The sequence below is a fragment of the Mobula hypostoma genome, chromosome 20 (assembly GCF_963921235.1).
Source record: "Mobula hypostoma chromosome 20, sMobHyp1.1, whole genome shotgun sequence".
Classification (NCBI taxonomy): domain Eukaryota; kingdom Metazoa; phylum Chordata; class Chondrichthyes; order Myliobatiformes; family Myliobatidae; genus Mobula; species Mobula hypostoma.
Window position 1 is genome coordinate 51,233,625 of NC_086116.1, and position 24,725 is coordinate 51,258,349.

At 41.5% G+C, this 24,725-nt stretch overlaps 1 protein-coding gene across 8 annotated transcripts in view; it reads left to right on the plus strand.

Annotated features, from left to right (window-relative positions):
• ccdc136b (coiled-coil domain containing 136b) overlaps positions 1-23,519 on the plus strand; it is an 84,884-nt gene extending 61,365 nt beyond the window's left edge. For 7 of the 8 annotated variants that reach the window (XM_063072909.1, XM_063072908.1, XM_063072914.1 and 4 more), the window contains 4 exons: positions 4,988-5,426; positions 7,282-7,416; positions 18,775-18,883; positions 20,133-23,519. In XM_063072909.1, coding sequence (XP_062928979.1) covers positions 4,988-5,426; positions 7,282-7,416; positions 18,775-18,879 — 679 coding nt within the window. In that variant the 3' untranslated portion in view covers positions 18,880-18,883; positions 20,133-23,519. The remainder of the gene's footprint in view (positions 1-4,987; positions 5,427-7,281; positions 7,417-18,774; positions 18,884-20,132) is intronic. The other variant, XM_063072912.1, reaches the window with a different exon arrangement.
• The last annotated feature ends 1,206 nt before the right edge of the window (positions 23,520-24,725 follow it).

Genomic DNA, 24,725 nt, shown 5'->3' on the forward strand with positions numbered 1-24,725 from the left:
GATAATGAAAACCAAACACAAAGTTCTTCACAGCAATGATTGCTGCTCTCCTGCATCTTTATACTTTATACTTTATTGTCGCCAAAACAATTGATACTAGAACGTACAATCATCACAGCGATATTTGATTCTGCGCTTCCCACTCCCTGGATTACAAATATTAAATATTAAAAATAGTAAAACTTAGTAAATATTAAAAATTTAAATTATAAATCATAAATAATAAATAGAAAAATGGAAAGTAAGGTAGTGCAAAAAAACCGAGAGGTAGGTCCGGATATTTGGAGGGATCCGGGTCAGGATCCCTTCAGCAGTCTTATCACAGTTGGAAAGAAGCTGTTCCCAAATCTGGCCGTACGAGTCTTCAAGCTCCTGAGCCTTCTCCCGGAGGAAAGAGGGATGAAAAGTGTGTTGGATGGGTGGGTCGTGTCCTTGATTATCCTGGCAGCACTGCTCCGACAGTGTGCGGTATAAAGTGAGTCCAAGGACGGAAGATTGGTTTGTGTGATGTGCTGCGCCGTGTTCACGATCTTCTGCAGCTTCTTTCGGTCTTGGACAGGACAACTTCCATACCAGGTTGTGATGCGCCCTAGAAGAATGCTTTCTAAGGTGCATCTATAAAAATTAGTGAGGGTTTTAGGGGACAGGCCAAATTTCTTTAGTTTTCTCAGGAAGTAAAGGCGCTGGTGGGCCTTCTTGGCAGTGAACTCTGCTTGGTTGGACCAATCAGGTCATTTGTGATATTTACCCCGAGGAACTTAAAGCTTTTGACCCGTTCCATTTGGGTCGTGCGGTCCGCTACTCCTTCTGAAGTCAACAACCAATTCCTTCGTCTTGCTGACGTTGAGGGAAAGGTTATTATCTTCGCACCATGCCACCAGGTTCTTAATTTCCTCTCTGTACTCAAACTCATCATTACCCGAGATACGGCCTACAATTGTTGTGTCATCAGCAAACTTATATATTGAGTTTGATGGAAACTTGGCTACACAATCATGGGTGTACAGTGAGTACAGCAGGGGGCTGAGTACACAGCCTTGTGGGGGACCGGTGCTCAGAGTGATTGTAGAGGAGAGCTTGTCCCCTATTTTTACAGCCTGGGTCCTGTCTGTGAGGAAGTTGAAGATCCAGCTGCAGATCTGAGTGCTAAGGCCCAGGTTCCGGAGCTTAAGAATCAGTTTATTTGGAATGATGGTATTTAAGGCAGAGCTGTAGTCAATGGAAAGGAGCCTTACGTATGCATCTTTATTCTCCAGGTGTTCTAAGGAGGAATGTAGGGCCAGAGAGATGGCATCTGCCATTGACCTGTTGCTCTGGTAGGCAAATTGCAAAGCGTCGAGGTTGACTGGTAGGCTGTGGTTGATGTGTGCCATAACCAATCTCTCGAAGCACTTCATAGCAATTGATGTCAGAGCCACTGGTTGATAATCATTCAGGCATGCCACCTTGCACTTCTTCGGCACTGGGATTATCGTTGCCTTCTTAAAACACGAGGGGATCTTAGACTGAAGCAAGGAGCAGTTGAAGATGTCAGCAAACATTCCAGCTAGTTCACTTGCACAGGCCCGGAGAACCCATCCTGGGATGCCATCTGGGCCCATCGCCTTCCTTGGATTTATCTTCAGGAGATCCCTTCTAATGTCCTCCTCGGTGACGATGAATCTTGATGCCACCAGGTCCGGTTCATCCGGAGGGGTCGGGACACTCCTCTTCTGTTCGAATCTTGCGTAGAATACATTAAGTTCGTCAGGAAGAGAAGCGCCACAGTTATTGATATTCCCAGCCTTTTCTTTGCGCCCAGTGATCTCATTTAGACCCTGCCGTAGTCTTCTGGCATCCCTCTGGTTAGTCTGGGCTTCCAACTTGGCTCGATATTGCCTCTTGGTGGCCTTAATGGCTTTCCGGAGTTCACGTCTGGATTCCGTGTAGTGACTGGTATCCCCGGACCTAAAAGCCGCAGCTCTAGCCTTTAAAAGGGGCTTGACCTCATAATTCATCCAAGGTTTCCGGTTAGGGAGTACCCAGATCGTCTTGCAAGACACATAGTCCTCCGTGCATTTCCAAATAAAGTCCGTGACAGCTGAGGCATACTCATCGGGGTTAGCTGCCGAGTCCTTGAATACTAACCAGTCCACCGATTCAAAGTAGTCACGGAGGACCTCATTCTTTGGAGATGTGGACGACTTACAGCAGGCATGTCAAAACACTGGAGAGACACTGCCAAAAATCCTCCAAACCTATTGGTAAGATAAGTGAACCGACATCAATATCTTCCTCCAGGGTAACATGTCCAATATTAAATTACACTCAGCTGACTGAAGGGAAGGCCACATTCATACGCCCAGCAATCAACTCCCAAAACAGATACTTTGTTCTGAGCTCTGTCACTGGAAAAGGTTACTGGGTGGCCAGAGGAAGAAAAAATACAGGATGTTCTGAAAGCCTCTTTGAGAAAGTACAAGCTCTTTGGAATCCCTGGCCCATGTCCTGCCAAATGGACAAGAAGGATTTGGGTTGGCACTAAGAAACTTGAATTGGGAATATGCAGAGCCTAGTGTAAATGTCAGAAGGGAAACAAACTGTCCACCCACTCCCCAGACAACTTTTGCCCCACATGTGGTAGAGTATGTTGGTTCCACATTGGCCAGATCATCTACCTTAGAATACACTGACGAGGGTGGGTGCATGTTACTTGACATTTGAATGATACTTGGTTGTTGCTGATTATCACAGTGTCAGATTGACCACAATGCCAATAGAAAAACCATCTCAAAGTAAATGTTTCATACATTCAAATCATACCAAGTATCATCTGAATGTCAATTAACATGCATCCATTAACATGACCAGTTCATTTGAATGTCTGATTTACCATTTACTGACGTTCCTCCGTCTGTTGTTGACCATCATGGTGTCAGTTTGACCACAATTTCAATAGAGAAACCATCTCAAAGTATATGTTTCATACGTTCAGATGAAATGGTCATGGGTAGCTGGCGCAGGAATGATTATAGGCTGTTGGCTTTGCTTTTCATTACTTTCCTTTTCTTCCTCTTGTTCTTACTTCACTTCTACTTCTTTCTGCTCCGTAGCTGCTTACTATATATCTGCAAGGAAAGGCTGAATCCTCATGTTCTTGAAGTTTTGCAAGATTTTTCAGAACATAAAGGATCTTGACAGCTTCCCCTCTGAGCTCTGCAAAGCTCATCTAAAGTTGTTCAGGTAGCAAAGACACTGTCTGAACATGCATCTAATCTGCTCAATTACTTTGTGTGTAGAATTACGTTTTTATGTAACATGGTGCCCAAGTGTATGCTGTACGATGGCTATTTCTTCAGCATATAGTCTTAGTCTCCAGAAGTAATCTTTTGGTTTTATCATTGTGGCTCAAAGTCAATGTCATTTGGACTGCTCCAGTCTGAAGGCTCCATAGATATTGAGCATTGACCAGTATTATGCCAAATGTATGGTCACACTACACCGTAGATACTGAGGGTGTGTAATACTCTAACGTGTCATTGATATCTGTAAACTGATATGCAACTTATACCAGGGGGAAATATATAAACTTCATACTGTCATTTGGGTCATGACTTCCAGAGAGACAGAATGAAATATACTCAGTCCGGCTGGAAAATTATGGATCACATTTCAAGATGTTGCAAATATCTCCAGCTCCAGCCTGTAAGCAGCCCAAAACATAGAAGTTCATGGCCACAATCACCTTGACAGCCAGTGGAAAAGCAGTCCTCGGGAGAATCTTGAGATTATGGTTGCTATTGGATCTAGACATGTTTCAACAAAGATGTCCTTACTGACTTTTCATACATTGTTCCTTGCTATAATTCAGATTGGAGAAAACTCCAGATGAATGTAGTCTCTTGCTAAGAGCCCTAACCCCCTCTTCTCCTTCTGTTCCTCCCTCTTTTTGTGCATTAAAGATGCTCATCATCATCATTGTGCACTGAGGAGAATAACCATCAACACATTTGTGGCTGAGAGCAATGATTTGTGCAGAAGCTTTAACATTAGGGATTAGTCTTCAGCAACTGGCAAACCACTCTCTGTAGACTTTACCAAACCTTGTGAATTATAGCAACCAGTAGACATTAGTCAATTGTAAACCTGCAAGTTGTTCATTCCTTCAATTAGTGCTGGTGGAGGTTCCTTCCTCCTGCTGAACGCTTGCTCAACTATACACATTTAAGAGACATGAAGCATTGAACTCCAATAATGAAGCTGGTGTCAAATCAGTGTTGCATACTGATTGCTATTGTCATCTGCTGACACAGTTTACTGCTATTGGGCAGTAGTGCCATAAGCACTACTGTCTGTACTAATCTGTGTCATGGTGCAGTGTATGCTACAAATATGCTCTGCACATTTTGGTCATCATGCTGGAATCAATTTATAGCTGCCGTAGCCAACAGCAGGGAATATAAATTTGAATTGTGCAGTTATACTCTTGCAATCTCTTATACATATGCAAGTTACTCAGAGTCACTCACAAACTCACTGTTTACAGAATGCTTTACTCTGTTTCTAACTTTAGAAATGTTTGATGGGCTTATGTAGAGAAGCTTTTACTCTGTCTGACTTGTTCTGTATCTGTACTGAGAGTGCTTAATGGGACACTGTAGGGGGAGCTTTACCCTGTATCCGATTGCACTGGGAATATTTGAAGGGATAGTGTAGTGGTATTTTTACACTTCATTTTATCTGGCTTAGTCTGCTTGATGGGGTGCTGAATGTAAATACTGAGGGAGTTTGGCTGTGTTTTTAACCCTGCTGTTTGATGGGACAATGTATAGGGAGCTTTACTCTGTCTCCAATCTGTAGTATACCTAGGCTGGAGCCTCTGATTCCACGAGGGCTTTAATGTCTAATTAACTATTGCTTCATAGCCAGTTTAGAAAACTGACCATTAAAAAACTTGCGTGGTTTCAAAGAGCCAATGAGAAGCACACCTTTCCTGTTTGTTTTTTAGATCGGTCGAAGGATTTAAAGTGGACTCTGTAGGGTCTGAAAGCTATCGACCACAGCAAGGTACAGAGGCCAAGGTATTATCTGAATGCCTACCCAGAAAGCCAAACGACAAAGAACTGAAAAAAGCTGGAATAAAGTGTCAGGAAGAGCCCAAACTATCTCAGAAGGAACAACAATGGAAATGCCAGGAGAAACCATCTGATAAGATAGCTGCAAGTGGCCTGGCTTTTGCAAGTGAGCGGCATGAAGATGGGTGCTTAGTTAGCGGGCCTGAGGATGGGAGCAAGGGAGATGGTGTGACGTCAACCCAGAAGACAGAGAATCTTCAGCTTGATCCTGGAGCCCTGCGGAGGTCAGAAGAGAGAGGACAGTTTGACGAATTGGATTTGAAACATCGACTGCTGCAGGCAGAAGAGAAAGCTGTGATAGTACAACATGAGGTAACAGCAACACGGGACTCAGAACCAAGAGTTAATAATTATTTCCAAGCATATGCACACAGCAAAACATCCTGTGGACTTTAAGACACACTTTCATCTTTGAAATAAGTGGAGTGCAGTAGAATTCAGATATTAAGTCACTATTAAGGAGGCACGTGAGCCTGAAACCAAAATTCTGGGTGCAATGGTCACTTGGAACTTTTGGACGCATCTGTTGAAGCACCATTCCTACCTTGTAATCAGCAAACCCTTAACTGCCTTACAATATCCTCCTTTATCCTACTTTCTCACTGACCTTTCCACCACCACACTCAAAGAAACCTAATCTCACTAACATGGCCTGCACATCTGAGCCCCTTGTCTTTTCCAGAACCTTAAGCTTACTTGTGTGACATGATAGATACTACAACTGTATTAGTATTCTCTCTGACTGACACTTCACATCTGCTCAACTTTCTGTTACTAGTCCTAGTGAAATCCCTATGGTAAAGGCGTGTGGCACTTATAAACTAGTCTCATATACACACACACACTTTCATTTCTTCCCTTAAGTCTTTGTTCACTTTCTCCTTTTAGCTTTGCATCTTCCTTGCCTCCTTTAAGATCTTTTTGGTTCTCATTCATCTATCAGTCTCAGCTGAATTTTCACCAAGGTATCATTCAGTCTTTCTTCATTCATTTTGAACAAGTTGTTTTCATTGTTTCTATTTTCATCATATAAACCCCTATTTGTAACCACTCCTTAACTTTGCTCTCCCCCCTTTTGCTTTTCTCCTATTCCACTCATCAGTAATCTCTGGTCATAACTTCAGATCCTGTACCAGTCCAGTCTTCCACCTCCTTTAACTCTCTCTCAGTTTGTATCAGTCTTGCTGACTTAGACATTGAACACATCAAACTTTGTCATTTCTTAAGATCCGCTTGAAAAATGTGATAACCTCAGGTCAATTTCTCCACCACAAAATATTTACAGTCTAAGGTTCCTGCACCCCCATTTACTTTGGTAAGCACGGAGAGCTGTCCATCCACACCTGCAAACATGGGGTTGGTTTCCACGCGCATGCCACCATACTTTTTTGATTTTTACATCTTCACGTCTCTGTGTTGTCAGGCTGACTCTTCGATATTCATCCTTTGAAGAACTGGTGTTTCTTCCAATTATATATTGGAAAGACCAAGGTCAACTCTTCACCTTTGACCTCTGCCATTATCTTTACCAAATATGCCCGTGGTTCCTTTTCATGAGAGCTGTGGGTTGAATTAGTTTGTGCAGAGAATCTAATGGGTATAAATGGTCTTTGTGATAGATTATTGGGTTATCAGGAAATCATTACTTCACTCTAGACTATACATACCTTTGGTCGGTTATGTTCCTTATAGTTCCCGACAAATTTAGAAAGATACTTGAAGCTTTTTCAGATTCAGATTCGTTTATTTATCAGATGAATATTGAAACATAGAGTGAAATGCTTCGTTTGCATGACAATCATTACACCTAAGGATGTGCAGCCAAGTGTAACCACACATTCTGGCACCAAGATAGTCTGCTCACAATGTCACAGAACAACACAGAACTTAACAAAATGGAACACAGCAAAACAAGCCCCTCTCCTCTCTCCCACCCTCTCTCCACTCTAGGAGGTATAATCCAAGGGGAAAACCTCAAAGCTGGGCCAAAGCCCACAGGACAGGTGGGAAGTTTCAGAGCTCCCTGCAGATCATTCCCAGTCAGACCTTTCCAATACATTTGTACAAAGATGGGTTTCCCTGTTGTCCCAGCGCCTCTCACACAAGTCTGATAGTGTGTCAACAACTGTGTGTCGCTAACAGGAGACTCTTTCTGTTGTGTGCCCAGTGTGAAGGATTGATCACTGAGCTAAGAGCGCTAGAGGAGAGATACAGGAGCAGTCAACAGGAGCGCAGCCAGCTGGAGTCACAGCTCAGGCAGTTCAAGGAAGAAATCCACAAACTGAAAGGGGCGCCTTGTCAGGTAAGTTGGTGAGAGTTAAAGCACTGAGGCTCTAGTTGGGAGACAGAAGCTTACAAAACAGAAACACAACAACAATACCATTCATCTTTACACCTTTGCCATCCTCTCAGTCAACGGCCATTAAAATGGCCACATCACATTCATCTCCAGTTAGCAGATATATGAATCTGAACAAGGAGGCCTGGTCCTCATCGGGAGGGCAGCATGCACTGTTTAATACACCACAGGACAATTAATAAACTGTGTTATTTCCTACTGAATTAATGACACAAGCTGGAAGAGAACACTGCCCTGCTAGTCACCATTGGACCGGATATAAGCAATGCTTCCATGTGAATAGATGATTCATTTATTCAAGGAATTATCCCGCACGTTAACAAGTGTTCCGCTGAGAGTACTTACAGTTTTTGCTGTTTGGAGTAATTTGCCACAGTGTCTGTAGCATGTTAACTTAGGATGAAGATGGATCAAAATTTCTCTCGTTCTTTTATGAAAAATTAAGAGCTTTAATTTTAATCAAGGGACCATTGAATATTCTGGATGGGACCTCAGTTTACTTATAGGAATGTAAGAAGAATAGGCAAATAGTGTTTTGATAGCAGAAGTAGTAGATCTTAATTCTACCTAATAAGAATCCTATGATCACAACAAGTGATAATAATAGTCTACAAATTCAAAAGTACAGGAGGTGTTGGACATCTAGAAATACACAACAAATCAGACAGCATCCATGGAGAAAGAAGCAGAGTCAATGTTACAAGTTGATGGCCTTTCATTGGTCTGCAGCACTCTTTTCTCCACATTATCATCTTTCTGTGTGTGCATTTGATGTATGAGCTGCAGATTGCTTCTCTCTGGATTTAGACAATGATTCATTGATTCACATGGAATTAAAGCATTGGAGGAATCCTACTCTGCCACCTATTCTCTCTTATATTTCTGTACCAAAGTGCAAGGTCTTTATCAAGTATTTGACAGTCTATGTGAAGTACCAACTTTTCCACAGAGGAAAAGTACCCGGAACATTTTCCCATCATGCCTCTGAATCCTGGCAGATTTCTGTGTGACATTTGATCAGTGGAAAGCTCTGTCAAGCACTGAGCTGGGGATTTGTGTGGGAGTAATAAAATTTTCTGCCCAGAGTCAGATCTTCAATTTTAGGTAGGAAGAAATTGTGATATAAATTCCTTTCTCAAGATCATAGTTGGTTAAATGCATTCAGTGGAAGTGTGGACTTTTGATCAGGTATTTTGAGACTTGGAAAGTTTGTGGCCTAGATCCGATAGGCAGGGATGTTCTACAAAATACAGTATTGGTTAAGTTATTTATAGAAGATTACAACAGAAGAAAGGTGGACATATGTTATAAAACATTAAATGTGTATATCCAGAATCCCAGTAGTTAATCCCTAATAGACCAAAGTATCAGGAAAATATTCTGTGTCTTTCTGTTGTAAAAATAGCAGACTGGGCATTCTGCCTTTGGCCTTTGAGGTTAATAATGTTCTTGATTATGTTCACCTCTGAAACAAATATCATAACCCAAGAGCACTGTTCAACATTTAAAAAATTCTCTTTGTTAATTTGCCAAGGCATCACAAAAGAACTCAAATGTTGGGGTGTATTAGGTGCCACAGTATAACGCTTCAATGAACTCTTGTGAAATTAAGCACTGATGCTAGTTGACCAGAGGACATAGGTTTAAGATTATTGCCAAAGGTCCAGAGGAGAATTGAGGACTTTTATTTGTAGCATTTATTTTTTTTTCTGCACTCTCTGAAAAGATGGTGAGAACAGATTTAATGCTCACTTTCGCAAATGAATTGCATAAATGCCTGAAAAGGAAAACTTATGTGCAAGAGCAAGAGGCGATTGGAGAGAAGAATCCAGAAAGTCATGAGGCATGGAATCCATGGAAACTTGCATGGATTTGCAATTGGCTTGCCCACAGAAAGCATGGGGTGGTAGTAGGGGTTCACACTGCCTGGACATCGGTGACTAGTGGTTCTGCAGGGATCTGTTCTGGGATGCCTGCTTTCTGATTTTTATAAGTGACTTGGATGAGGAAGTGGAAGGGTTGATTAGTAAATGTGCAGATGACATAAAGATCGGAGGTGTTGTATTAAAGCTTTATAAAACTGGTTAGGCCATACTTAGAATATTGTGTCGGTTCTGATCACCTCATTATAGGAAGGACGTGCAGACTTTGGAGAGGGTGCAGGGGAGATTTACCAGGATGCTACCTGGATTAGAGAGCATGTCTTATGAGGAAAGGTTGAGAAAGGTAGGGCATGTCACTGTGGAGTGAAGGAGGCTGAGAGGTAACTTGCTGGAGGTGTGTAAGATTATGAGAGGTATGGATAGGTTGTACAGCCAGCACCTTTTGCTCAGGTCAGCAATGGCCAATATTAGAGGACATCCATTTGAGGTGATTAATGCAGGGGAGATACCTGTGGTAGATATTTTTGCACAGAATGGTTAGTGTGTGGAATACATTGCCAAGGGTGGTGGTAGAGGCTAATAAAACAGCGACATTTAAAAAACTTAGATACGCACATGGATGTAAGCAAAATGGAGAGTTATGGGCTATGTAGGAGGCAGGGAGTTGATCATTGATCATTATAAGAGCACTTACCATGGAGTAGGTCTGTAGAGGTCATTGCAACATTTTGGATCGATGGGCCTTCACTATGCTGTGCTGTTCTGTGTTCTAAGAAGGTTGTTGAAGAATACGTTTGGAAACTGGGATAGAATGCTGGCAGATGGAATGTGATCTTTGGAAGTAATTCAGTTTGGGAAGTCAAATTCTGGTAGGGCTTACTGAGTAAATAGCAAGAATCTTAGTAGTATTGATGTTCAGGGACCTTGAGTGAAATCTATAGCTCACTGAAAGCAGTGACTAAAGTTGGACTGCATAGTAGAGGCAAATTGAGTTAACATTGATTAGCATCAAGGACAGCATGGGTGAGCTGGGCTAGAAGGGCCTGTGGTTGTGCTGTATGGTTCTATGAGATCGTTTCAAGAGGTGACGCAGCCTGACGGCAGAATCAGCCCTACTGAACAGTAAGATCCTATAAAGGTAGCAAAAACTTGTGCCTCTGCATTGCTCTTATTGAAGAGACTAATTAATAATCAGGGAATTGGGGAGGACAAGGAATCATAGATAACATTACTGGGGTAGAAAATACAGGAGTGGAAAATTTAAAAGTAAAAAAATGAGACTTTTGGAGAACTGGTGGAGGTCTGGAGTGTAGGAACAAAATGACTTGAGAACGTTGAGTCTCATGCACAAGGGGTCAGGAGATTGAAATGCACAGAGGAGGGGTAAGGAAAGACATTAAGTATTTATAGTTGGGGATAAGGAGTTAAAATTAACTCTGAAGTATGGTGAACTAGGCAATCTAAGTGATGGGATGGATATGGAGTTTGAAATTAAGCACTATTTCATTGAGAAATCTAGATATTGTAAGGTTTGGACCAGCTTGGAAGAGGATGAAATCAGGAAGAGACCAGCCTTTGTGATGGGGCTGCAAATAGTGCCTTTGGTGTATAGGTTTTTGTTCTGATTAATTGGAGAGTCGATGAGACAACTAGTCATGAGCACACAAAGGTGGTTGTGTGACTGACAGGATTACAATAGGTATTCAGTCAGAAATTATAAATGAGCAGAATTTAAATTAAAGCTGATAGTTTACGATCTTGGTGATGAATAATTTGTTCTGATTACAATGTAATGGTGAAGGTCAGTAAAAGCAGTGTAGTGTGGTTAACAAATCTGTTTTTACCATTTGTGTTCCTATTTTCAGTGTTCAGCTATTTAATGATAATGCAAGCAACCTTAATTCACTACGTTGGGAGGCCAATACTGATGGAGTGCTATATCTTTCTTTGAGATACTTTCCTTCTCAAGGGATTCCAGTGTTATTGTATAGTTACTTTTCATTAATCATATGCTTTTGTAATGAATGCTTCATGTAATATGATCTTTATGCATTTTACCATATCCTTCAATTCAGAAATTTGGGCTATGTACAACTTACAAGGCTGGTGGAGACCTGGATGCGTGTGGGATAGACAGGCCTAGCAGCTTAGCATTCCTGGGTTTTCTTGTTTTCGATGTGATAGACAGGAAGGTAAAAGCGGTGAAAGGTTGCATTTACTGATAAGAGAAAGTGCCACAGCTGTAACCAGAGAGGACACACTGCAGGGCTCATTCAGAGAGACAATTTAAATGGAACTCTGAAATAAGGAACTGTAATTATGCTGATGGAATTGTGCTATTGGCCCTACAATAGTCACTGAGATGTGGAGGAACAGAAACAGTGCCTTGAAAAGTATTCAGCCCCCACAACTATTTACACATTTTACTGTCTCATTTTCTAAATTTAAAATATATTGAAGTAGGATTTTTGAGCTAATCTACAAAACATTATGTAACATGTCAAATTAAGAAAAATTCCAAAACCTGTCAGCAATTTACTAAAAATTAAAATCCAAAATTGTGAGGCTGAAAAAGTATTCCTCCCCTTTGTAATTACTATGCTAACTTTCCTCAAGTGCAGTACTGTATTTTACCTTACTAACTCATCTAATTTGCTAATTGAAGGATCACCTGAATAAATACCCTCACTCTCTGTAAGGTCCAACAGTATGGTAGGTTTCCAACAGACCAAACCAAAGTGAAGACAAAAGAGCATTAAAGACAAGTCAGGGAAATGATAATAGAGAAGCACAAACCTGGGGAATGGTACAAGATCATCTCACAAGCACTGAACATACCTCGAAGCTCAGTGCAGTCCATTGGGAAAAAGTGGAAAAAATATGAAACCACAGCCACACTGCGCCTAGGTCAGGCCACCCTTTAATCTTTGTCATGGAGAAGAATGGCACTTCTGAGAGAGGCCAACAATCACTCTGAGTGACCTGCAGAAGTCAGTGACTGCAACCGGAGATGAAGTTCATGGCTCCACAATCTCTATGGCCTTGCATAAAAAGGGTATTTATGGAAGAGTTGCAAGGAAGAAGCCCTGGTTTTGAGGTCTACTGTGGAAAAAAGGAGCTTGTGATTCACAAATAAAAAAAAATCTTAGTTAAATTGACCAAATTCCTGATTGTAATGTGAAGAAAGGGTTAGGGGCTGAATACTTTTACAAGACAGATTATGGAATATGTAAACAGATTATGGAAAAGTGCAGGAACAACAGGGTTCTCATAGTGGGGGATTTTAACTTCCCCACTATCAATTGGAACTTACGTGATCATGATGCTCAGATGGGGCAGGATTTCTTCAGTGCATTCAAGAGGGGTTCTTCATACTACTTGTGGAGAGTTCAGGCAGTGGAGACAACTTACTGGACCTGGTTTTGGGAAATAACCTAGGCCAGATGATAGACCTGGTAGTGGGGAACACCTTTTGGAAATTGTGAGCATAACTCATTATGTTTTAAAATAGTTATGAGTAAAGATAAAATTGGATCTTTGTGAGAAAGTATTAAATTGAGGGATGGCAAATTACGACAGGATAAGACAGAAACTAAGGGGCATTTAGGGGCACTGCTGTTGGACGAGTCCATGTCTGATACATGGGAGATGTTTAAAGACCAGATGATGAGAGTTCAGGATAGGCATGTTCTTGTAAGGATTAAGTACAAAATAATGGAACCTTGGATGACATGAGAGATCCTGTATTTAATCAGGACAAAAAAAAAGCATATGTAAACCTAATCAGACTGCTGCCTACTAAAGATAGCAGGAAAGTGTTCAAACAGGTGCTTAGAAAGACCAAAAGGGGCCATGAAATGTCCTTGATGAGAATCCAAAAAAAGTTTATAGTAAGAAAAGGAGGATAACTAAAAAGACTTTAGGTCCACTCAAGGATAATGGAGGGAATTTGTGCTTGGAGTCATAGCAAGTTACTGAGGTACTAAATGAGTATTCCAGGGTCTGATGGCATATATCCCAGAATATTGAAAGAAGCTAGTGAGGGGATTACTGGAGCTTTGCTAAAGATCTTTATGTCCTCACTGGCAAGAAGAGAAGTCCCAGAGGACTAGAGAGTGGAAAAAGTTATGCCTTTGTTCAAGAAATGAAATAAGGATGATTATTAGTCCAGTGAGTCTCACTTAAGAGTTATGGAACCTATATGAGTGAATCCTGAGGGACAGCATTTACGTACACTTGGAAAGGCATGACCAGCTTCGGGGCAGTCAACTTGGCTTTGTGTGAGCAGTTCGTACCTTATGAACGATTGAAATATTTGAGGAGGTGACAAGGGAGCATGATGATGATAAGGCAGTGGAAGTTAACTAGATGGGCTTTCGTAAAGCATTCAATAAGGTCCCTCATGGTAGCTTGATTCAGAAGATAAAGACGCATGGGATTCAGGGTGAATCTCAAGTTTGGATTCAGAGCTGGCTTGCCCATAGAAGACAGAGTAGGAGTGCAAGACTACTACTCTGCCTGGAGGTCTGTGACCAGTAAATTAGTTAGTTAGAGCTTTATTGTCATTGCTGAGGACAAGGAGATTCCAGTGTTCCTCCATTCAGCGCAATATAGCATACTGGCCATTCAATTAGTAAAACACAATGATTACATTTAAAATAACTTCAGAGTTATTTGGAGAAACATTTAAGTTACAACAATTAAAAACAAACAACTCTAAAATAGGGCATTGTTCAGTTGCATGACAGCCCTGGGGGGAAAAAAAGCTGTTTTTCAGTTTGACTGTCCGTGCAGAGACCTTTCTGTATCTCCTGCCAGATGGTAGGAGATTGAACAGGTGATAATCCACAAGGATTGATTCTAGAACCTCTGTTGCTTGTGATATATATCAATGATTTGGATCAAAATATATAGTAATTTTAGCAGTGGCACCAAGACTGGTAGGCAGAGAACTGGCAGATGGAATTTAATCTGGGCAACTGTGAGGCATTGCACTTTGGGAGGTCAAATGTCAGTTTTGCAGAACATTTCTATTCACTCCATACAGTGACCCAGTTGTTCTTCACTTTCATTTTCCATCTCATTCCCTCTCTGGCATTAGCCTTTTACACCTCTTTGATGAAACCTTGAAGCACTGCTTATAAACTTCCAATGAAGCATATTGTGGTCTTCAGGGCATCGCACTCAAATCATCAATTTTGGACAACCACCCTTTTATAGTTTATAAGACCATAAGATACAGGAGCAAAATTGGGCCATTTGACCCCTCAAGTCTGTTCCACCATTTCATCATGGCTGATCCATTTTCCCTCTCAGCCTCAATCTCCTGCCTTCTACCTGTATCCCTTCATGCCCTGACCATTCAAGAATCTATCAACCTCTGCCTTAAATATACATAAAGTCTTGGCCTCCACAACTGCCAGTGGCAATGAATTCTACAGATTCACTACTCAGGCTAAAGAAATTCCTCTTCATCTCTGTTCAAGAAGTATACCCCTCTGTTCTGAGGCTGTGTATTCTGGTCTTAGACACTCCTACCATAGGAAACATCCTCTTCACATCCACTCTATCAAGGCCTTTCACTATTCGATAGTTTCAATTAGGTGACCCTCATTCTTCTGAATTCAAGTAAGTACAGGCTCAGAGCCATCAAACATTCTTCATATGATAAGTCAGTTAATCCTAAAATCATTTTCATGAACCTCCAGTTTCAGCACATTCTTTCTAAGATAAGTGGCCCAAACCTGCTCACAATAATCCGTGAGGCCTCACCAGGGCTTTATAAAGTCTCAACATTACATCCTTGTTTTTATATTCTAATCCTCTTGAGATGAATACTACATCACATTTCCCTTCCTCACCACTGACTCTCAAACTACAAATTAACCTTTAGGTAATCCTGCACTAGGATTTTTGTATTTTCTCTCCATTTAGGAAATAGTCAACCCTTTCGTTTTTTCTACCAAAGTGCATGACCATACTCTTCCCAACACTATACTCCATCTGCCACTTCTTTGCCCATTCACCTAATCTGTCTAAGTCCTTCTGTAGCCTCTCAATTTCCTCAAAATTACCTCCCCTCCACCTATCTTCATATCATCTGCAAACTTTGCAACAAAGACATCAATTCCATCATCCAAATTTTTGACATATAACGTAAAAAGAATCAGTCCCAACACAGACTGCTGTGAAACACCACTAGTCACCAGCACCCAATCAGAAAAGCTCCCTTTATTCCCACTTCTTGCCTCCAGCCAAACAGCCACTGCTTTATCCATGCTAGAATCTTTCCTGTAATACCATGGGCTCATAGCTTGTTAAGCAGCCTCATGTTAAAGGTTTTCTGAAAATCCAAGTACACAACATCAGCTGATTCTCCATAGTCTTTCCTGCTTGTTACTTCTTCAAAGTATTCCAACCAATTTGTCAGGCAAGATTTTCCCTTGAGGAAACCATGCTGCCTATTTTATCATGTGCCTGCAAATACCCTGAGACCTCATCCGTATTAATCGACTCCAACATCTTCCCAGCCACCGAGGTCAGACTAACTGGCCTATAATTTTCTTTCTTCTGCCTCTCTCCCTTCTTGAAGAGCGGATGTCAGAAGTAGCCAGTTCTGATGAAAGATTATCAGCCTATAATGTTTTTTCCTCTTTCTACAGATGCTGCCTGATCTGTTGAGTATTTTCAGCATTCACTTCTTTTTCAGATTTCCAGAAGCTTTCTATGTCGCAGTTCTACAGTTCTTTTGTTCATTAGTCTGTTTTCATTCATCCCTATCTACTTACATCCCATCCAGAATGATCAGCTGTGATTAACAAACCCTCACTACCCTGACTCAGCCGGCATCGCCACCAACCAATCTCTCCTTATCCATCTGATCATAGACATGCCCTTTTTTCTGTTCACCTCTCCCTTTTCTCTGCAACTTAAGCACGGTTAATTACAGTTCTTTTCTAGTTTTGATGAAAAATTATTGACCTAATATGTTTCTTTCTCCATAGATGCTGCTTGATCTGCTGACTGTTCCAGCAGTTACTATAATTTTCATTACCAAAGTTTAATTTCTGTTAGATGAAATGATTAATCTTTCTATATCTTCCAAATTTTATTCTTAATGGATTCGTTGCCTTTGACAAAACTGCTTCTAAAGTGTTTTATTTGTTGTAACTGTCTGGCTTGTCTACAGATGTAACCTTTCTAGAACCATCTTCAAAACTAATTTAGAGTTTGGCAAAACTTGACTTTAGATACTTTTTAATAAAAGTCTTAAAGGATTAATATAGATTGTGAACTCCATCTCATAGATGGTTATCTGGTCAGTAATGTGTCTGTGACAAATGATTAGCAAATTGGTATTAAAACAACAATTAATGCTCCATTCCAAATCTGGAGTTGGCTGTCAGTTGTCTTCCAGGCCTGTTTTCACTTGGCTGGATCCAGGGAGTCTGAAAGACCCTTCCTGGATTGTATAAGGGCCTGTGGGGAAAGGGTGGAGTCCTTAATAAAAACAGCTATGAGAGATGGTAAAATAAGACATGGGAGAGTCTGTGTGGCAGAGACTATAAAAAAGTTGTTCGTTAAAAAGATAGACCGAATTGGCAGAGAAGTTCAACATGGTTAATTGGGAAAGTAATAGTCCACAGCCCCTCACTGGGAATAAGAGAAGACCTTTAAGGTCTGATGTTGGAGAATATTTATGAAGGTATGCATAAGGGGTTCCTCTAGCGGGAAGTAAAGGAATAGGGACCCTATAGAACAGTATTTGCAAATGTGACACACTTGTAAGGAGTAAGAGGATAATCCTTATTGAGGGTATAAAGGACCAGTATGGAACAAGAGATCATGAATGATAGAGGCTTTTGAAAAGGCACAGTAAAGCCAAAATAGAGAAGTATAAAATATGAAGAAAGGAAAGAATGGGAAATAAAGAAATGACTGAGGAGGACATGGGGGTGGGGGTTGTTGATTTAAGGAACTAAATGAGGGAGATGTATCTGGAGCAGGGGTTCCCAACCTGGTCCACGGACCCTTTGGTTAATGGCATAAACAAGACTGGAAACTCCCAACCTAGAGGTTATAAAAAACTGAATGGGTGTTCAGTAATAGAAAAGGTTAACTTAAATCTAACATGAAGTGATGGTTGAGTAAGAGGCATGAACTAATCTATTTGGACTATTCCTTCACACACACACACACAGAGTAAATTATGGGTAGGAAATTTTGACCAAAGTTTCTGAAATAACTTGAGGTTCAGATAGAAACTACGATGGGAAGGATGACAGCTCGCTTTAGAGGGATGCTATAAGTGCTCTTATCTATGAGTTGATCTGTTTAAAATTATAATCTGTGATATTAGTGTTGAAGAATTCTGCTGTTGCCTTTACTGAATTATGTCTGCTTGTCTTTGCTGGTATGAAATGTCTGTTAAATCTCAGCATGCTTCAATATTTGAAGTGTTAATAATGTTCTTTCCCTGTTCTTTCCCTTTCCCTGATTGTCTCTTATTCTATTTACCTTTACTCTTTTCCTTCTGACTTCCCATCTTTTCTCCTTCACTATAACTTCCCTTTTCTCATTTGCATTATTTTTTGTAATCGCTGTTCTTCTTTCCATCCCTTTTATCTGATTTGGCTGCCTTTATTTTACTACTTTTGTTTCCTTTCACCCTTAAATCTTATTCGTGAATATTCACAAACGTCTCCTTTTCTGATCTCTTCGTCTTTCTATTTTCATTGTTCTGACCCCTCTGTTTATTTGCTCCAACCTGCTTTAACCTTTTGATGTCACAATTATGTTTTCATGTTCACTGCTTTTGTTTGGTTTCCTCCCTGTCCCTCTCCTTCCCCATCCATTTCTTCTCTGATTGTCACCTTGACACCATACTTGTTCTTGTCTCTCCATATGCGTATGTTTTCCTTTCATACATATGTATGTACATTTGTGTATCTATTTGTGCGCGCCTTTGTGCATATGCATCCGGCGCGGTGTGTTTGTGTGCATGGTTCTCCCTGGTTTCTTGTTATGATGCTTCTGTCTGTTTATGTACCTGCCTTTGTATGCGTACATTGGGATGGCGGTATGTATATTTGCATGTGCATCTGCATTTGTGTATGCCTTTGCTTTGCCTTGTGTAACTGTGTTTCTGGATGCCTGACTCTACATCTCTATGTGTTTTATTGTCTCCTTATATGTGTGTGTGTGTGTGTGTGTGTTTCTGCTTGAACATCTGTATCTGTGTGTGCACTCTTGTTGATTTCTATTTGGATGTTTGTACATTGTGGATGTTTTCTGCACCTTTGGTATGCCCATTTGACTCTTGCTCTGTTGGTGTCTGTCGCTGGTTCTTCCTGTGCCTCCATCTCTGTTTTGCTTTCTTCCTGTCGTTGTCTTTGTTCTGCCTGTCTCTCTGCCTCAGAATGCCACTTTTCCTGACCCCCCTGTGCTCTCCTTGCCTGTGATAGGACTGGTTGTACTGATGGCTATGCTGTGGTGCTGGTGGGCTGAGACCTCCCGGCATTGACCAGGTACTGTCACATTTTATTATCTTTCTGAGTATATTAGCAAGCTTGGGCTTGGTGATTACATTTTGACAGTTGCAAGGATAGAGAGTGATTAGATCAGGTCAAAGTTTGGGACTGAGCTTAATACAAGGGGAAAACACTTTCTCTGCATATTATTCAGATCGATGTAGCTTTACCAGAGCTGAAAATCAATTGGGGTAATTTGGGAAAAGGATTTCTGTGTGACTCTTCTTCCTGTAATCTAGGACACACAGGAAAAAGATCAGGAACAGGAATTCTGGGTGATTCCCCCTTTTTTTACAGCAGGACTCAGGACTAAGGAGCAGGATTAACCTTCCCTCTAACCCTTTGGACTGAGGGCAAAGATTTACAGCAGGAATCCTGCCTGTTTACCCCTTTAACCCAGGGCTGTGTTCTCCACAGTTACAGCAGCTTTGGGACAGATGAGATAGATTAAACTAGGATTGTGGTGCTGTAAAAGTTTACTTCTGCCCAGGCCCTTTATTCAACTCACTCAGTCTCTTTCATTGCCGTTGTGTAGTGATCGTGCTGTGTGTATCATGTTGTGACAGCTGTTTGAGATTAAAGCATATCACTGTCTCTCCGTCTGATTTATAACATTGTGAATAAACCTGTCAGAACAGTGCAACTGTCCCTTCCCGGCTTGAAGTACAGCAACGTGCACACGATGATGTTCCCCACAAAGCAGCTTCATTGCTTTAATTCACCTGGTGCAAGTTCCTGATCTCCCCTGAGGAGAGGGAATTAGAAAGAAATGCCGATTCTGCAGTTTAGCTGGGGGACTAAGCAGGGCATGAGGAGAGGTGGGAGGAGAACCTGATGAGGTGGGGGCAGTATTCCATGCAAGAAGGGGGAGAGGGCAGAAGTTACTCTGATGAATGCAGGAGGAAGGTTAAGAAATATGTAGTCCCCCTCCCCCAGATCTGCTGGGAGGTTCTAGTGAGCCTTGATGTAGGGTGAGGGGAATGACGTGGGGTGGGGTTATGTGTTGTTCAAATTTAGCAATATACTGCGGAAGGAACAGAATTGACTAGGAATGCATTATTGAAAAAATAACCAATCACTTTCACAGGGAGAGTCCTGAAAAATAATCTGCACTGTATTAGCAGACTGTGTGAGGCAGAGTGCTGTTAACAGAGTGAAGGGAGGGAGAGGCAGGCAGCACAGAGACAGTTAGAGTTACAGCTGGAATTTATCTGTGACCTTTTGCTGCTTTTTTTTTCCTGTACAGAGTCGAACTGGAGTGTGGATTCCATTAGAGCTGATGGTTATTGCTACAGCTGGTCATTCTTCCATATGTCAGCCTCACTCCTGACTTCTCAACAACCAAAATGTGTTTGTTCCATTCCTTCCTTCCTTTTCCTCTCTCCTTATCCCTACCTCCCCACACCTTCTCACAAGCCACACCCTCCACTTCTCTCAGTTGTCCCGTTCCCCAATTCCTTCCTCTTCTACTCTCATCTCCCCAACCCATGCCCCACCTTTTCTTCTACCCTCTTCTCTATTACCCATACATCTCTCCACTTCTTCCCTTTATTCTCTTTACTATCACATTCTCCACCTTTCTTTCCTTATTCTCTTTCTTCCTATCTTCTTACTCTCATTCCATTCCCCATCCTCCTATTGGCCTTCCATTCCCTTCCGTTATCCTTTCATGTTTATTCTGCCTCCTTGGTCCTCACCTCACTCTTCTTCACCTCTTTCTCTTCCCCTTTTCACTCACCTCTTTCTTGTTCTCTCTCTGCCTCTTTGGTCCTCAGCCCCCACTCTTCTTCACCTCTTTCCCTCCCCTTTTCACTCACCTCTTCCTTTTTCTCTCACCTCTTCCCTGATATCATACCCCTGCCCCCTCACATCCACCCACGTTTTCCCTTAGTTCTTCTCCTCCTCATCACATCTTCCTCTACCCCATCCCACATACCTCTTTCCCAGCTCATTTCCCCAGCTATTGCTGTGAGCTCTTTCTCTAGCTCTTCCCCATCCCACCTCTTCCGGAGTTCTTCAATACCCTTCTCCACAAACCCTCTTCACATCTCTTCCTCCATTCATTCCATCTATTGCTTAACCCCATTCCTTTCCTTCCACACATTATCTGCCAATGACCCTTCACTCCTTTCTACCACCTCTTCCCTCTCATTTCTTTAACCCTTACTACTCTTGCCTCCATGGCACTCTCTCACCATCTTCCCCAGCTTTCCTATCTGTGCCATTTCTTCCCTTCCAGATTTTCCTTGGTGCCTAAACCTGAGTATTTGCCTGCTCTTTCTCCCAGCGTTCTGTTCTCCTGCTGTTCTGGAAATGCTGCTGTACATACCAGCCCATCTGGAATTTCTGAACCCACATGTGCACTGTGCACAGATCTTTATCTGTTTTCTCTAGCAATATTGGATGCAACCTTCTCTAAATCAGAATGAAATGAACAGCTGCTGCCCATGAGGCACTCTGGAGCTGGGTGGAGTCAGAGATCCTGTGTATGAATTAACAGAAATTTATTTACCGGGGTTATTACGGGGCTCTCAGAATGTTCAGATATTTTGATAAACGTCCATCTATAGGGAGACCCACACTTAAGGACACCACCTTGTATATTGATAACACAGCATTTCTTGGTGGAGTTTGCCCAATTACTTTGGTTTGTGATCAACAGACTGTCAGTGACTGGTGGGTTACCCTGACTTTCTGAATATCTGTCACCATCTGATCCTCAACCAACTGACATTGTGAGATCAATTAGTTGTCCATGATAGACTGTCAGCGATTGACTAAATCTGAGGGAGTAATTGATCCTTAGTGAAAGATCAGTGACCAAACTAGCGACTAACTGACTTTCAGTGATTGGGAGTATCCAACCCTTGCATGTGACCGAGCCGAAGTGTATACCTGGGTTTACTAACTGACCGGCGGACCCTCAGTGAGTTAGCTACCATACAACTCTGTGAGATAATGAGCTCAGTGAGTGATTGATTGACCTCAGTATTTCATCAACTCTCAGCAAGTATCGGAATCTTTACAAGTCACTAATTCTCAGTAAAAGGAGTGGCCGTCAAAAATTAACCAGCCTCAGTGAATGACCATCCCCTCAGCAACTAACTAACTCAGGGCATGGACTGGCTGAGTGATTGATTGATGTCAGTGAAAGACCAACTCTGAGTGAGTGCCAACCTCAGAGTAACTAGCTTCGACAGATAGCCTCATTAAATGAACAATCCTCAGCAAGTCACTAATGTTCAGCAAGTTGACTGATCCTCACTGACCGAGCAAGTTACCTACTCTTAATGAGTGGCCCCGTTCTTGGCGAGTGACAGATCCATCGGTGGGTGACTGACCCTCAGTAAGTGATCGATTATCAGTGAGTGAACAACCTTTGGAGTGATTGTCCATGAGTGATCGATCCCTACTGAGTGGTTGCAACTTGGCAACTGCCTGATACACAGTGAAGTTGTCTGCAGTTAGTGAGCAACCCTCAGTCAGTGATAGTATCTGTGATTGACTGATGTCAGCAAGTGCCGATTGTCAATGAATAACTGATTGGCCCTGACTGACAGACTGTAAATGAGAGATTGCCCTTTTAAGCCCATTACTCCTACTGGGGCACTGACAGCAGCTCACCAGAGCCCTGTATCCTGGGTCCGTCTTTCAAGTTGTCTCCAGGAGTAGCCCAGCTTCGAAGATCCTTCTTCTCCCAGGGATGAGATCTCTGGAGCTTCTGTTGGCGTTTATGTAGCTCTGGGTTTTTATAGGATGGGTGTGCTAGCCCCACGTCCAACCCTCCTCCTTTTGCAGCTGGGTTGGAGGAATTTCAGTGAGTAACTACCCTCAGTACATAACTGACCCATAGTGAGTGCTTGCTTCTTACTAAGTTGAGTTTCTTCCACTGCTGTTTGATATCTTGAACCTGGTGAATAGTATGGATGGTTATCAGCCAATTACTGGGCTGCCCTTAGCCTCTTTATACTTGGTGGTGCCCTTTTGCTAGTGGTGTTTGACAGTTTGGGCATGTTGCTGGCACTTTGAAGATTGCCATTTTGATCGAGCAGATTCATTCCTGTTAATTCAGATATTGGGAATTACAGATGGAGTTACGGTCTGGTTGGACTCTAAGGCACCATCATCTGCACCAGCTCTATTCTGCTGTAGTTTATGTGAAAATAAAGCCAGTGGTCATATCAATATTAAACCCCTTCTTTAGAAGAGTATAGTTTATATAATTTTGCTTCTTAATCCAGTTCCTCCATCCCATTTGTCATCCCTTCTGTAACCCTCCAACACCTTTTTGGACTAGGTTGAAATAAACTATGAAGAAGCAGGAAAAGCTTACTATTTTAGGTCATCACTTAATACATCTGATTTACTTTACACACAGCACTGAAATCATCTTCTATATATTGACACTCATGACCCTCAATTTGCATTTTTTTTTACAGACATTACTTTCTTTACAATGAAATGACATTAAAATTTTGTCCCAGTTTGAGGAGTTTGCATTTTCTATTGTGAATGTCATCCACCCAATTTTCAGCTATCCTTACAATTCCTTTAACTTGTCCACTTCCATAATTAATTTGCAAACACGAGGAAATCTGCAGATGCTGGAAGTTCAAGCAACACACACAAAATGCTGGTGGAACGCAGCCAGCCAGGCAGCATCTATAGGAAGAAGTACAGACGACGTCTTGGCCCGAAACGTCGACTGTATTTCTTCCTATAGATGCTGCCTGGCTGGCTGCGTTCCACCAGCATTTTGTGTGTGTTGCTCCTTAATTATCTATAAGTTCAGACAGCGTACTTGTGATTGTTAGATTTATTTATTGTAATTTATAGTAACTTTTGTGATTTGCACGTCTGCTACCACAAAACAACAAATTTCACGACATATGTCAGTGATAATAAAAAAAATCCTTTAACTTATCCACTTCCATAATCATCTGTAAGTTCAGACAGTGTACTTGTGGTCACTAGATCCAAATTTTCAAATTAAGTATTATTACAACTTAGGTATCAAAATAGAATAATGGCATTATATTCAATAGCATATGGCATATTATTTAAATATTACACACATGCATGTTTTATTCAGTAACACATTATGCAACAACATAAGATGTGGTGTAAAGTGCACATGTAAAATAATGTAAATAAGCAACTTACCCAGTAACATAGTAAGTTATATATACAGGTGCATTTTGAAAGGAAGCAGTACACAAATCAATGCCAGTTTTCTTGAGGTACATAGAGTATTTTCATTTTGAGTTGGTCTGCTGTTCACTGACAATTCCAGGAACCTGAGAGTAGGTTTAGATTCTGGGATGCATCAGTGCCCCAGAAGTCCTCTTTCTTCTGCACAGATTGCAGCAGTCAAGAGATATCATGGAACTGGTGATCTGCCTGATCCAGTATCATACATAGTGTTTGAATATACAGGTTGCAATGGCCGTAGTTTTCTGATAATGTTCAGAGCGAGCATTGTCTCCCACGGAAAGAGGAATACACCTGAAGCAGCAGGATGAATCCTACCAGAACAATGAAAGACAACGTTGAAAGTGAAGGAATAGTACTACCATCAACCAACAGTTTCGCTGGCAGCACATTGTGGTTCTTCATAGTCAATCATTTTTCTCCTCAACTACACTGCCCTGAAATGAGATTAATATATATATGCAAACTCCTGCCCCAGCATCAGAAACATTTGACATACCCCACCCTCTAAGTAACTCTTCAAACAATACAACTGACTTGCCCCTAACCACATACAGTCATTGGGAATGGGTCCTTAACACTATCTGGTATCAATTCAAATCACTGATTCCTGCAAACACTTGTGCTT